Source organism: Sorex araneus, chromosome 2, assembly GCF_027595985.1.
Source record: "Sorex araneus isolate mSorAra2 chromosome 2, mSorAra2.pri, whole genome shotgun sequence".
Lineage (NCBI taxonomy): Eukaryota > Metazoa > Chordata > Mammalia > Eulipotyphla > Soricidae > Sorex > Sorex araneus.
The window spans coordinates 69,138,559-69,152,967 of NC_073303.1; the positions used below are offsets into that span (position 1 = coordinate 69,138,559).

General features: G+C 43.0%; 1 protein-coding gene across 1 annotated transcript in view; it reads left to right on the forward strand.

Annotated features, from left to right (window-relative positions):
- MRPS28 (mitochondrial ribosomal protein S28) overlaps positions 1-14,409 on the forward strand; it is a 102,477-nt gene that overhangs the window by 3,854 nt on the left and 84,214 nt on the right. Inside the window, 1 exon segment of the mRNA XM_055125808.1 lies at positions 12,832-13,013. Coding sequence (XP_054981783.1) covers positions 12,832-13,013 — 182 coding nt within the window.

A 14,409-nucleotide genomic window follows, 5' to 3' on the forward strand; every position in this document is an offset into this window, starting at 1 on the left:
TAGTATAGGAGGTAAGGTAGCTGGCCTTGCATGTGACAGACTTGTTTGAATTCAGCACCACATATGATCCACCGGCACTGCCACGGGTGAGCCCTGAGCACCGCTGACTTCCTTTCACTTGAACACTTAAAAGCCATTGTCAAGATCAGTTGACCTAATTTTAATATTGTTGCTGTGTCTTGTATTTTAGGGAATTCAGGGAAGCCTGAGGAGAAGAGACAGCGGAAGTCCAATGGGTAGGACAGTTAATCCTGAGTTAGTAGCATTAGATAAACTTTTGTGGGGTGTCATTAAAAAACAGTCAAATCTCCTACATTTTGCTCTTCACTACGCAGTTGATCCCTTTTTACCAGATTGCCTACCACTGCCCTTCACTTCTGATAAATCATTAAATGAAGTTTCACCATCTTATATGGGCCTGATGTTTGACTCTTCACAAAAGCTACATCAGTAGCGTAAAATCACTAATCAGAGATCACTGTTAACGGATAAAGAAATAATAAAGTTTGAGATACTGTGAAACTTACTAAAGTATGATGCAGACATAATATTAGTGCATGCTATTGGGAAAATGGTACTGATGAATTGATCACAAGTTCTTGGTTTATAAAAAATTGCACTGTCAGGGCCAGAGCAATAGTACAGCAGGAAGAGCACTTGCCTTGCATGCAGTCGACCCGGGTTCAGTCCCCAGTACCCAATAAATATGGTCGCCCAGACTCTGCCAGGTATGATTCTCTGAGTACACAGCTAGGAGTAAGTCCTGAGCCTTGCTGGGTGTGGCCCCCAAACAAAACCAAAATGTACTCTGTGAAGAAGCAGTAAAGTGGAACAATAAAACATGGTATATCTGTGTTTGAACACTTGGCAAACACTTAGAACACTTTGATACTTTAATATATATTGAGAGCTCAAGTTTATATTAGTGGTTGCTGCTGGAAAATTGCTGCCTTCACTTACCTGTATACTTCGGATAGTTTCCTTTATGACTGTTGTAGTCACTGAAGCATTTGATGTCCTGTGGGATGATATAAACTAACATCAGTGAGCTGCATAACACTGTAGCACTGTCCTCCTGTTGTTCATCTATTTGCTCTAGCAAGCACCAGTAACATCTCCATTGTGAGACTTGTTATTGTTTTTGGCATATCGAATGCGCCACGGGGAGCGTGCCAGGCTCTGCCATGCGAGCGGGATACTCTCAGTAGCTTGCCAGTCTCCCAGAGGGACGGAGGAATCAAACCCAGGTTAGCCACGTGCAAGGCAAATGCCCTACCCTCTGTGCTATCGCTCCAGCCCATAAGCTTTATTAATATATAAAAGCTTTATTAATGAGCTTGTAGTATCTGGGGCTCAGGGATCATTTTGTTTTGCTTCTGTTTGGGGGCCACATCCAGCAGTGCTCTGTGCCCACTCCTGGCTCTGGGCTCAGGGGTCACTCTTGGCAATGTTCAGGTGACCATATGAGGTGCCAGGGATCAAACTCAGACCGGTGTATCCAAGGCAAGCGTCCTACCCTGCAATCATTTTTTATTTGCTCTTTTCATTCTTTGCATAAATGCCTCGGTCAGAAGGGGTTAAATACATAATTATACACACAAAAATTAACTTGAATCATAGTTAAATTTATACAGTTTGAAGATTGAAAAATTATCAGCGTGAAATAAGCTCTCAGCTGGTATACTATTGGATTTTAAATAATGTATATATAGTGGGAAGCTGAAGTTATATCCATTTATTTAATTCATATCATTAAAGTCTCTGTGCTTCTCAGAAGTGATACACAGTTAAAGTCAAAAAGGTTAATCTCAAAAAGAGTTTTTCCTTTCAAGTAGAAATGCTCAAAAATAGTTCATTGTGAATTTGTTTTTTTGTTTGTTTGGGGCCACACCCTGATATGCTCAGGGCTTATTCTCCTGGTTCTGCACTCAGGAATCATTCTTGGCTGTGCTCTAGGGGCTATTTGGAATGTTGGGCATTGAATCCCAGTTGGCCCTCTGCAAGGCAAACACTCTACCAACTATCGCTCCAGCCCCATCATAATTTTCTAAAAAATTATTAACATTTGTGGGGTGGGAGGGATGGGGGCTCACACCTAGCGGTGCTCACGGCTTGGTGATCACTCTTGGCCATGCTCAGCAGACCCTTTATGATGCTGGGCGTCAAATCAGCATGGGTCACGTGCAAGGCCTCTCTGGCCCCACATTGTGAATTTCTTACCCTAAACTTTTATGGAGGCAAGTTTCAGGGATGTCAGATATAGCCACTGCAAACCCCACTGTTCTCTGTGAAGAGTTGCGGATTCCTTAGGCCTCCACGCTCGCTGTGTGCCCAGCTCCTTTCCATGGGCTCTGTCATTAATACTGATTTTCTCCCCTGTCTCTAATAATTGGATTGTTGGTTTGAAGGGCAGGGACCTGGTGCTTTCCATTTTTGAAACCACAGTAACATATTCTTGGGTTTCAGGGGCCTGGTGAAGATATTTTCTGGTACATTTTTTGAAGTCAGTTATCTTTATTCCATTGAAAAATGTTTTGATGCCTTAGCTCTCCTGAGTCACTTAGAAAATCCGCTTATCAAACTATTATAAAGCGGATAACTAACTTATCTTGCTGCCACAAGGTGGCAATAGTTGAGCACGATTTGGTTTTCTGCTTTGTTTGTATTCCTGTTTTTAACGGTAGAGGGCGGCATATCACTCTAGCACATTGAAAACATGGTTTGTAAGAGTTTTTAAGGCCAAGTAGAATATCATATCATCTAAGATGGAGAATAGTATTTTGCTAATTTTTTTTTTTTTTTTTGCTTTTTGGGTCACACCCAGCAATGCACAGGGGTCACTCCTGGCTCATGCACTCAGGAATCACCCCTGGCGGTGCTCAGGGGACCATATGGGATGCTGGGATTTGAACCTGGGTCAGCCGCGTGCAAGGCGCTGTGCTATCACTCCAGCCCCAGTATTTTGCTAATTTTGCTTGTTTACATGTTACTGCAGGACAGTTAGATCTTTAGCAATATAGTTGGGGCAAATACTTTGTAATTTTTAATTTTCATTAATATTTCATGTTGCTATTTTTAAATTTCAAATTTTAAAAATGCTGGAATGTCCCAGGAGATATATCTATTTAGATAGATATTCTATCTAAATCAGGCATTCTTGTTCTTTCAGGGTACTGGGACAATCCAAAATATTTAAGTATTTCATTCAGTGTAGCACTGTAGTACTGTCGTCCCGTTATTCATCCATTTGCTCGAGTGGGCACCAGTAACGCCTTCATTGTGAGACTTGTTGTTACTGTTTTTGGCATATCGAATACGCCACGGGGAGCTTACTAGGCTCTGCTGTGTGGGCGAGATACTCTCGGTAGCTTGCCGGGCTCTCTGAGAGGGACGGAGGAATCGAACCCGGGTCAGCCGCATGCAAGGCAAACGCTCTACCCGCTGTGCTATCGCTCCAGCTCCAGTTTTATTCAATATGAATGAGAAATGCCCTCATTTTAGTATAATTTTTGAGTCTGACCATTTCATAGCAAAATTAGGTTTGATTTAACCTTTGTTTTCTTACTACTTTGTAATAGCAACGTTAAAAATTACAGTCTTTAACAGGTAATATTTTGTGGGACTGGGAAATAGGACAGCAACCTGGGCTGAATCCCTGGCACCAGATTTCCCACCCGCAAAGGCCACCGAGCATGGTTGGGTGGTCCTGTCTTGCTGGACCCAAGCATCACTGTACCCTCAGGCCCTAGCACTGAACCGCAGGGTGGTTGGTGGAATGGCAGCGGGAAGTGAGGACCACCTCGCCTTTCTCCCCCCAAAATGCCAACTAATTTGGTAAAGAATGTTGAAAAAGAATATTTCTGGTTTTAACTGTAGTGCAGCCTGATTTTCTCATTCTAGAATTCTAGGATTATTCTCTCGGTAAATAAAATTTGAGGTGTTTTTTTTTTTTTGCTTCATATTGAACTCCAACATATGCAGAGCATGTTTAAAGGGAATGGCCAGTTAATATAAACAGAAGGGCCAGGTAGATCATGTGAAATGGGAAAGGGCCAGAGAGCTCTCCTGGAGTTAAGGCACGCGACCCGCACGCGGCAGGCCCTGTTGGAGCCTTGCTGAGCAGACACTTTGCCCAGCACTCAGCACAGGCAGGGGAGAGCCCAGCCCGTAGTCCGGTGGACCCCCAGAACCCAGACGGCCCCTCCAGAAGAAATCGATGAGAAAGCCTATTACCTGGATATGATTCTCTAGAGAAAGTGGGTTATTATCAGTGTCTCGTCTGTGTTTATAGTTGGTGCTATATATGTTTCCTGCAAGAAAGGATAAGTATAGTTTGGGTGTATTTTGTACTCTGGTTGGTTACAAGAACTGCTCATGCCCAGTCGCACTCGTCAGACTCCCAAGTCAGGGTTAATTTTCACTCTCTGTGTCTCTCCTTTTCCTGGAGAGAAGCTGGGGCCTGACCCTCATGCCCGCCCTCGCGTGCAGGCCCGTGCTCTCCCGCTGAACTGCAGTGGTTTCTTGTCTGTCCTAATTGCAATTCCCCAGTTGCCTTTCGAAACTCTGACTTTTGCTCAGAAATCTTGATCCTTCCTTTTAAATGCATTTGAGGTTTTTTCCTTTCAAAAGGTATATTTAGTATCCCTGTTTTTATTACATCAATTTTGCTGCGTGGTTGCCCTTAAGTTTGTTTCTATCTATTAGAATTAATTTAACAGAGGGGATAAAGGAAACATCATATTTGAGCCCTAACTTTAGAGAGGTTGGAAAACTGTGGATTCAGTTTCCGTTGTCATTCAGCCTTGGGGGTACTGCACTTTGGGTTTGTGTTTTAGAACTCTTTTGCCTGATTTTAAAGGAGGTTTGCGGCGGGGGTGTTGAGGGTCGTGGGGAGGAAGGAGTGCTGCTGTACTTGGTCGCGTTGGGTCAGGTGCTCAGGAGCTACCCCAGTCCTGTCCTCAGGGGACCCAGCTAGGGCTGGCCATGTGCATGCAAGTGCCTTGGCCCTGTAAAGGTTCTTTCTTTTCAGGATAGTTATGTATGCTGTTGTATCCCTTTCACTGACCATTTTTCAATGCATTGTTACAGCAAACACTTTGATACTGCATTTTGACATGAGACCGAAAACTGATGCCAGGCAGCAAATACTTCTTTTTTTTTTTTTTTTTTGAATTTGTAAATATTTTATTTTATTTTATTTTATTTTATTTTATTTTATTTTTTAAATCTTTATTTTTTTAAAAATTTTATCACCATGTGGAAAGTTACAGCGTTCTCAGGTTTATGTCTCAGTTATACCGTATTCAAACACCATCCCTTCACCAGTGCCCATATTCCACCACCAAAATCCCCAGTATACCCCCCGCCCCCCATCCCAACTGTATAACTGATGAACCTCACTTTATTTTCTCTTCACCTTGATTACGCTCCATATTTCAACACAAAACTCACTATTGTTGTGGGAGTTATATCCCCAAACAAGATAACCCTAATAAGCAGGCATTTGATAATTAGTTTTCCATTCAAACATTGTATGTTTTCAGGTTTTAGAAAAGGTCGCGGGGCCGCGTTAGCAGCCGCGCGGCTCGGATCTGTCCCAGTCCCGAATCCTGGAGCCGTGTTAGTTGCTGCCCAGTGTCGCCGGGGTTCCATCCGCTGGCCCCGATTCGGGTCCGGAGCATTGTCCGGGCCGCGTTGCTCACCAGAATGCCTGCCGCTTCTCTGTGGATTGTGGCATCAAGATGGCGCCGAGGGTGGGTCGAGGGCGTGACTTCCGGCGGCCGGGACCACTCAGGGTTTGGGCTGGCGCCGCCCCACTCCAGTGGCCCCCGGGGCTCGGATCTGTCCCAGTCCCGAATCCTGGAGCCGTGTTAGTTGCTAGGCAGCAAATACTTCTTTACCACAAAGCCTTTTCTGGATCTTTGACTATAGTTGTCTACAGGTGCTAAGAAAATGTTTTCTGTACTGACTATCTTTTCTGGACTTTATTTGTATTGTCCCTGTGTTTTTATTTTGCAGGCTTAGAATAAGAAGTAGCAATAGAGGGGCCGAGGGGATAGTAGGAGCGGGTAAGGCACTTGTCATACAAGCATTAAGACCTGGATTCAATTCCTGGCTCTGCGTATGGTCCCTTGAACACCTCCAAGCAGGTCCCAGAGCACAGGGCTAAGAGCAAGTCCTGAACACAACTGTGTGTCCCAAAAACAAAACAAAGGAGCAGAAAAGAACAAAGAAGTAGTAGTAGGTCACTGTCACTGTCACCGTCATCCTGCTACTCATCGATTTGTTCGAGCAGGCACCAGTAACGTCACTCATTGTGAGACTTATTGTTACTGTTTTTGGTATATCCAATATGCCACGGGTAGCTTGCCAGGCTCTGCCGTGCGTGCTCAATACTCTTGGTAGCTTGGCAGGCTCTCCGAGAGGGGCGGAGGAATCGAACACGGGTCAGCCACGTGAAAGGTGAACGCCCTACCGCTGTGCTATTGCTCCAGTAGCATTTCATATTAATATCTAAAAGCACTTTTTGCAGTTATCTTTCATATAACACATTTCTGCAAGAACTTTTTAATGGTGTGCTTGTTAAACATTGCCATTGGGTACTGTAGACAGAGAAATGGTGCCTTAGGAGCCACTCTATTTTTCTATTTGCTTTCTAGAATTAAAATGTATGTGTACTCATGGAGGCTTTTTAGAGGTGAATAAGATAAGTACCTGCTTTTCCATCTTGAGTTATAATAATGAGGGGAAATATTTAATGATTTAAAGTCTAATGAGTATTATTAAGGAAATTTTGTAATGCTGAGTTATACACGTCTTAGAATGAGACTTTTACTCTGCAGAAGGTCCTGCTTCCCAGAATAGTTGGGAAGGTCCGTGGACACGCCAGTATGCCTTAGCTTTTAGTCAAACAACTGCCTAATTTTTTTTCTTTCTTTTTTTTTAATTAAATCATCATTAGACACACAGTTACAAAGTTGTTCATGAATGGGTTTCAGTTATACAGTGTTCCAACACCTGTCTCTTCACCAGTGTTTATTTCCTGCCACCAGTGTCCCTAGTTCCCCACACCACTCCCCCGCCCCCCGCCTGCTTCTGTGGCAGACACACTGTCTCTCTACTGTCTCTCTGTCTCTATATCGCTATCTCTTTTCCTCTCTCTCGGCTTGCCATTTGCAGTACTGTTACTGAAAGAGTATCGTGTATGTCCCTTGACCTCGTATCAGTACTCAGTTCTTATCCAGGATGATCATTTCCAGTTATTATTGTCTTAGTGGTCTCTTCTCTGTCCTAACTGCAATTCACCACAACTTATTGCACGTTTTTTACCATGGAGCCATCTTCCTGGCTCTTGTTTCTGCTATCTTTGGTTATTATTTTCTCTCTCTCTCTCTCTCTCTCTTTTTTTTTTGCTTTTTGGGTCACAGGGGTTACTCCTGGCTTTGCACTCAGGTACTACTCCTGGCGGTGCTTAGGGCACCATATGGGATGTTGGGAATCAAACCCGGGTTGGCCACGTGCAAGGCAAACGCCTTACCCGCTGTGCTATCGCTCTAGCCCCGGTTATTATTCTCATACTAAGTTGTTAGGTTTTATTTTTATATCCTGCAAATGAGTGCAATCATTCTATATCTGTCTGTCTCCCTTTGACTCATTTCACTCAGCATGATACTCTCCATGTTCATCTATAAAGAAGCAAATTTCATAACTTAATTTTTATTAGTGGTTGTGTAGTATTTCATTGTGTACCATAGTTTCTTTATCCACTAATCTGTTCTCAGGCACTTGGGTTGTTCTGGGACCTGTGAATTGTGCTGCGCTGAAGGGACTAGTCAGCAAACGGCTCTGTTTCTCTTCCGTGTTTCTGTGCCAGTGCCTCAGGTAGCCCTTTATCATCCCTGATCTCAAGTCTCTGTAGTTATGGTCTTCCCATTTGTGATGCCTCCCCGGTCAACCTTGCATAATACTGCAAACATTTTTTTTTCACAGTATTTGAATTTTATTTTTATAAAGTTGTTCAGAGTCTCTGCCCCCACGCCTGGCTGTCTTCCTTGGGGCCCCTCGGAGGGGATGGGTTGTGTTTCCCTCCCTGCCCCGAGTAGAGCCCCCACAGCCGAGACCTCCGGAGCCCAGCCACAGCCATGCACGGGGCCCCTCACCACACGTTTGGACTAGCCTCACGCATGAAGGAACCGGCAGAGGAACCCAGTTGTGTGGGACCCGGGGCTGAGATCTCCAAGCCTGCTCGGATGGGGACTGGGCCTCTTTTGCCTGGATCCCCCATTTTCCAGTAACTAGGAGGTCGCACCCAGGAACTGCCCCCTGTGCCATGTAATAACATCAAGGGCCAACATCCAGAGACTATAAAACCAAGCTCCCAGACGTGGCTGTACAACATCTGATAGCCTAGTTCTCCCTCTCAGAGAACCTGGCAAGCTACCGAGAGTTTCCTGCCTGTATGGGAAAGCCTGGCAAACTCCCCATGGCGTATTCATATGCCAAATACAGTAACAATGATGGATCTCATTCCCCAGACACCCATGTGTGTGTCTGAAAGAGCCTCCAATGCTGCACCGTTGGGAAGGATGAGTAAAGAGAGGTTTCTAAGACCTCAGGGCTGGGACAAATGGAGACATTACTGAGACCACTCGAAAAAATGGACAGTCAACGGGATGATGATGATGATGATGATGATGATGATGATGATGATGATGAAAGTTGTTTACAATAATTTGTGACATTTGATATTCCAACACCAATCCCACCACCATTATATCTTCCCACTAACATATTTTGAATATTTTCACCTCGACCCCCAAGCCCTGCTCCCAAAGTAGGACCTAAATGATTTATTTTGTATTGCTTGTTATGACTAATCTGTTAAAAATGATTCCAAAAAGTTTTATGAGAGGAAAGTATGTGAAGATTGTTGTATTTCACCATGGAGCCATTATGCCCTTGAATAAGAGACTACTAATGTATTGTTAAAGGTTGAACGTTGTGTGCATATACATATATATGTGTATATATACATATATATGTATATATATACATTCCCTGCCCTACCCCCGAGATGGGTTGCCTTCTACTGTACACCCCATCAAATGCGGTGTGCTACTCTTGGTACATCAGGACCAACATTTTCTTTTCAAAACAAAGAACAAGTGCTGTGACTCCTTTATAGAGAAGCCTCTCTTGATTCTTAGTGTGGGTTATATGTAACCCTTAACCTGTGATATGGGGCTCTTTTGCAAATTAAAGTGAGAATAGGAGTTGTCTGTAGCAATGTCTTGGACCTCAGTCTCAGTTGTCTTATCTGCTTAACTACATATTCCCTGGCCATTCACATTTTCCTGTCAGGTCTCGAACAGACTGGTACAGGACAGGCAATATTCAAACATACTTGATGAGTGAATTAATGTGGTCCTTTCCTATATATGCAACCCCATTGTCTTCCCCCTTTCTAACTGCAGCTTTATTCCATTTCAAAGCATCAAAGAGGAAAAATGGTATGCTCAGGAAATCTAAGCTTTAAGACTAATTCTTTCATCTGTTTGGGTTTGTTACTCCTGGCTCTGTGCTCAGGAATCTCTCTTAGCAGTCTCAGCAAACCATATGGGATACCAGGAATTGTGTCCGGGTCAGCCATTTTCAAGGCAAGCGCCCTCCCCTGTATTCTCCTTCTGACATGTCTATGACTGATTCTTAAAAGAGACAGTCAATTCTTATATTCTTATAAACAGTAACGGTTTGGTGAATGTGCTTTAGAGTAACATTTTCCATAACCAGTATTAGAAACTGAAATCCATGATCCACACCCAGCAGCTAAGGCAGTGAGGAAGCTAACACTACAGATAGCAGTAGGGATTGAGGACTGACAGTTATCATTGGGAGTCATATGACAAATAAATGAGGAAATCAGACATAGTTTTAGACTATATATTTTTCCCTAGACTATAATTCTTAAAAGAGGACGTTGGCTATTTGATGCCATTTCCAAAAAAATATACAGTTAACATAATTTTAAAGCAAGTTCAGATGTTAATTTAGGGGTCTTTCGCTGTGGTGGGATAACTTCATACAAAGAAAATACATTAACTCCCACTTTATTTTTATTACTTTTTGCTTTTTGGATCACACCCAGTGATGCTCAGGGGTTACTCCTGTCACTGCACTCGGGAATTACTTCCTGGCAGTGCTTGAGGGACCATGTAGGTTACCAGGGATCTGTTAACTAGAAAGCTCAGTTATTTTCTAATAGGGGTAAGTACCATTTACTGTCATCCTAGCCCAGACATCTCTACACACTTAGAAAGAAGACTCTTATTTGGAAACGGGTTCTTGTGATGGCTGAGAAGTATCTCCAATAAATGTTCAATTATTGGAACTAAAGTCTACATTTTCCTGTGACCTTGGTTTCAAATGGAAATCTAGATCCCTGCCCCCGTGATAAAAAGGAGAGTGGCAGGCCAGCGCAGGAGAGGGCTAATGGGAAAGCAGATGGTAGGACACAGCAGGAGCGCTCCCTGCTTACGTGTGGGCCAGGACCCCCCTCCCCCCAAGCACGCTATTGCTGTCTGCTCTAGAAAAGAACTTTGGTGCTTGGTATAGGTGCTTGTGGTGAATAATTGTTTGCTCTTTACACCACCTCTAGAAGGTGATGCATGTGTCAGTGTTGAGTCCACAAGGTGTCCAATAAAACCTCACATGTCTTGTATGTGGCTTATGCACCTTTCCTCTCTGTGATGAATCACTTGTTTCTTAAGGTGCTTTTTTCTCTTTAAAGGACCTTGAGCAGGGCTGGAGTTATAGCATAGCGGGTAGGGCGTTTGCCTTGCACGCGGCCGACCCGGGTTCAAATCCCAGCATCCCATATGGTCCCCTGAGCACCGCCTGAGTGCAGAGCCAGGAGTAACCCCTGTGCATCGCCAGGTGTGACCCAAAAACCAAATAAAAAATAAAGGACCTTGAGCAATATAATGTGCTAATTCCAATCTAGTGTTATGGCTCAAAATATAATGAGCCAGGCTGCCTTTGTGACTATCTGTGACATCTCCCTCTATGCCACCTTGTCTTTGGGTTAGTTCATCCTCCTGGGCTCGGGGTTCACTTCTGGCTGTCTTTCAGCCCACCGGACCAGACCCGTCTCCATTCCCTCCTTCCAGCGGGGAGGACTTGACAACATAGGGAGCATGCAAAAGCTAAAGGATTTCACTGAGGCAAAGGCCATAAACTGGGTCATGGGCCAAAGTATGTCTGGTCAAGTTTTCAAAATTAAAGACTTTTAAAAGCATTTCAACACTTTACAGCTGTAAAAATGAGCAGTGGGATATGGGTTTTGGGCATTACTTAGTATATTAAAAGACGCAGTGTAATGGGACTTGCATTGTTACCACAGCTGGCGCCAGACATTGGCTGGACCTGATAGGCTGGTGCATTCTCTGCTCACCATTCTCCAACCCTGCTTGGCATTTGCATTTGTAATCTCTGGAGTATTATATGCTTTAAAAATAAGCCACGGTTCGCTCTCACAAACAAAAGCAGTACTTCCCTTAAATTTAAGCCAGAGTATATGCATACACCCTACATGAATGTCTAAGGTGTGTAGGACTCTGTGCTGATGGGTTTCTGTAAAAATATGGGCTTGGAAAAAAAAAATCTTCTCAGGTTAAAAAAAAAGTCAATGTGTATTATTCCTTGTTATACCTCAAGTAAATTCAGCATATATAAGACTCCTAGAAAATGAGCAGCACAGAAAACCAAACCCTTAAAAATTCTTAAAAGAAAAAATGTTTAAGAATGTTTAAAATTTTACTTTAGGAAAAAGAAAAAATTATAACAGTCAAGCCACTTAAAAGTACTGCACAGCAAAAACTCATGTTCTGACTAATCAAAAATATTCAAAATCATTTTTATGTTAATATATTTAATATTTTATGTTAACATTTTAAATTTACATTGAAATAGTCACTCTCACCAACTCTGAATTTGAAGTCTTCCCCCTCCCCCCAGGGAGTTTGGGGAACATAGCTGTGTTCAGGGTTTACTCCTTGCTCTGTGCTCAGGGATCATTCATGGTGGTGCTCAAGGGACTATATTCCATGTCCAGGATTCATGCTTGGGTCTGCTGCATGCAAGACAAGTATCTTCACTGCTGTGCACACCCTCTCTCTAGCCCCTTTTCCCTTCTGTTTTGACAGATGGTCCGTACTAAAGTCTGCCCCCTCTTTGGATGCTCTCTTCAAGTGCTCAGGTGTCAGCCCCCATGCCTCTTTCCTCATACTAGGACACTTTGTTTAAAACACGGTGACTCACACTTGAACATGGTTTCATTAACACAGACAGTGCTGGTGCCAACACATTAAGGACACTTACTCTACTGGGATGCCACATTCCGTTCTGGACTTGGTGCTTTCTTTTCTCTGGTTCGTCTTGAGAACAGCAAGGAAGGAAGAAGTTGGAAAGTATTCCTGGCTTCTTCAACCAAGAAATTAAAGTTTTTTTTATCACTGCTATGCAATGAATGTAATTATACAGCAAAATACATACTTAAAAATTTTAAATTTTGCCTTGAAAGGGTTTATTACTCCTTTATTATGAATTTCTTTTGGTGGGGAGTTACACCTGGCAGTACACAGTGCTTTTGATTCTGCACTCAGGGATCACTTCTGGTGGGGCTGAGGGAACTCTATGGGGTGCTGGGCATCAAACCCAGGTCAGCTGCATGGCACAGCAAGCCCCCTCCCCACTGTACTATTGCTACAGCTCTTCCCCTTATTTTAAATTTATGCTGAAAGTAAATGCATGTAAAATATCTCTTTTTATGTTTAGGGCTCTTCAAAAAATGTGGAATCCTTCGCGTCTCTGCTGAGGCATTCTCCTCTTACACAGATGGGCCCTGCCAAGGATAAGCTGGTCACTGGGAGAATCTTTCATATCGTGGAAAATGATCTCTATATAGATTTTGGCGGCAAGTTTCACTGTGTATGTAAAAGACCAGAAGTGGATGGAGAGTAAGTAGATTCATTTCCAAATGTTTTGAGAGAGCTCATGCCAGCTGAGATACCTCAGAAGTATTACTGGACTTAGAACGTTGCGTAGTTTGAGCCAGTGTGTGATTTTTGAGGACAGGAAATATGCTTATTTCTCTTGATAGTGCTTGTTCAGGCCAGATTCATGTCATGTCATGTTAGTCTAGTCAGACCAAATACACATCTCAAAGCAGTGAGAGAAGTTTGAGGGAAGATTTAAATAGTAAGCCATTTCATACTGAGAACTTCAATCAGCTGTTCATAATGCATGTGGCTCAGGCCAGTTTACATGACCCTGTTTTTGTCCCTTCCTCTGTTCCAGTCACTTTTTCTCAGTCTCTCATTTTAATTATATGGCTCTTTTTTTCTTCACAAAATTCTGGTGCTTTATAGTTTTGCTATTAATTTGCATCTATCCTCAGGATTCACGTTTTCCCTAATTAGTTCTAATTCTGTGAGTATAATTCATTGTTCACAGGTTGTATAAAGGTCTTTGTCAATATAAAGTGGAAGCCATTAAGGTGAAAAAGACCAAGGCATTAAATACACAGAATGAAAGGAAATGTGGAAATAAGATTCTGAGATTGGACAGCGGTGGTACACAAAGTAGAAATGACATTTTTCAGGTCCAGAGAGATAGTCATAGAGGTTTGGGTGCTTTCCTTGCAAATGGCCACCCCAGATTCAGTCCTCGGCACCCTGTATGGGTCCCTGAACCCCGACAGGAGTGATCCCTGAGCACTCGGGAGTCAGCCCTGAGCATAGCCAGGTATAGTCAAAAACAAACAAAAAAACCTTTTCTCATTCATTTTTAATATTTACGTTTTATAATTTAATGCATCTTATAGTTGGCAATATGCCAATTTAATTGAGCATGTTTTTATTCTGAATAATGCATACTGATGTGATTTTGAGAGTGTATTTTGAGATAGTATTTGAGATAGGGTGAATTATAATGATTAAGAATCTTATGATATTTAGGAGTAAATCATGTTATAAAAATAAATTGAGAAAAAGTTAAAAAGTTTAGTTTAGACTTAGGAGAATACGTGTGGGGTGCTAGAGAGAGTGTCCAAAAGTTAAGGCTTTTTCCTTGTATGTGAATAACCCCAGTTTGATCCCTTGCATTGCATATGCAGGTCCCTGAGCCAAGAATAGACCCTGAGTACTGCTGTGTCCCCCAGACAAAAAACCAAACACACCAAGACGCGCTCTGTGCTGAGGGATCATTCTTGGCAGTGCTTGGTGGACCGGGTGCAGGGCTGGGGACCAAGCTGGGGAACAAAACTGGGGTGAGCTGTGTGTGCACAGCATGGCCTTATGCCTTACACTGTCTTTCTGGCCCCTGTCTTTTGCTCAGTGTTTTGTAGTTTTCTGC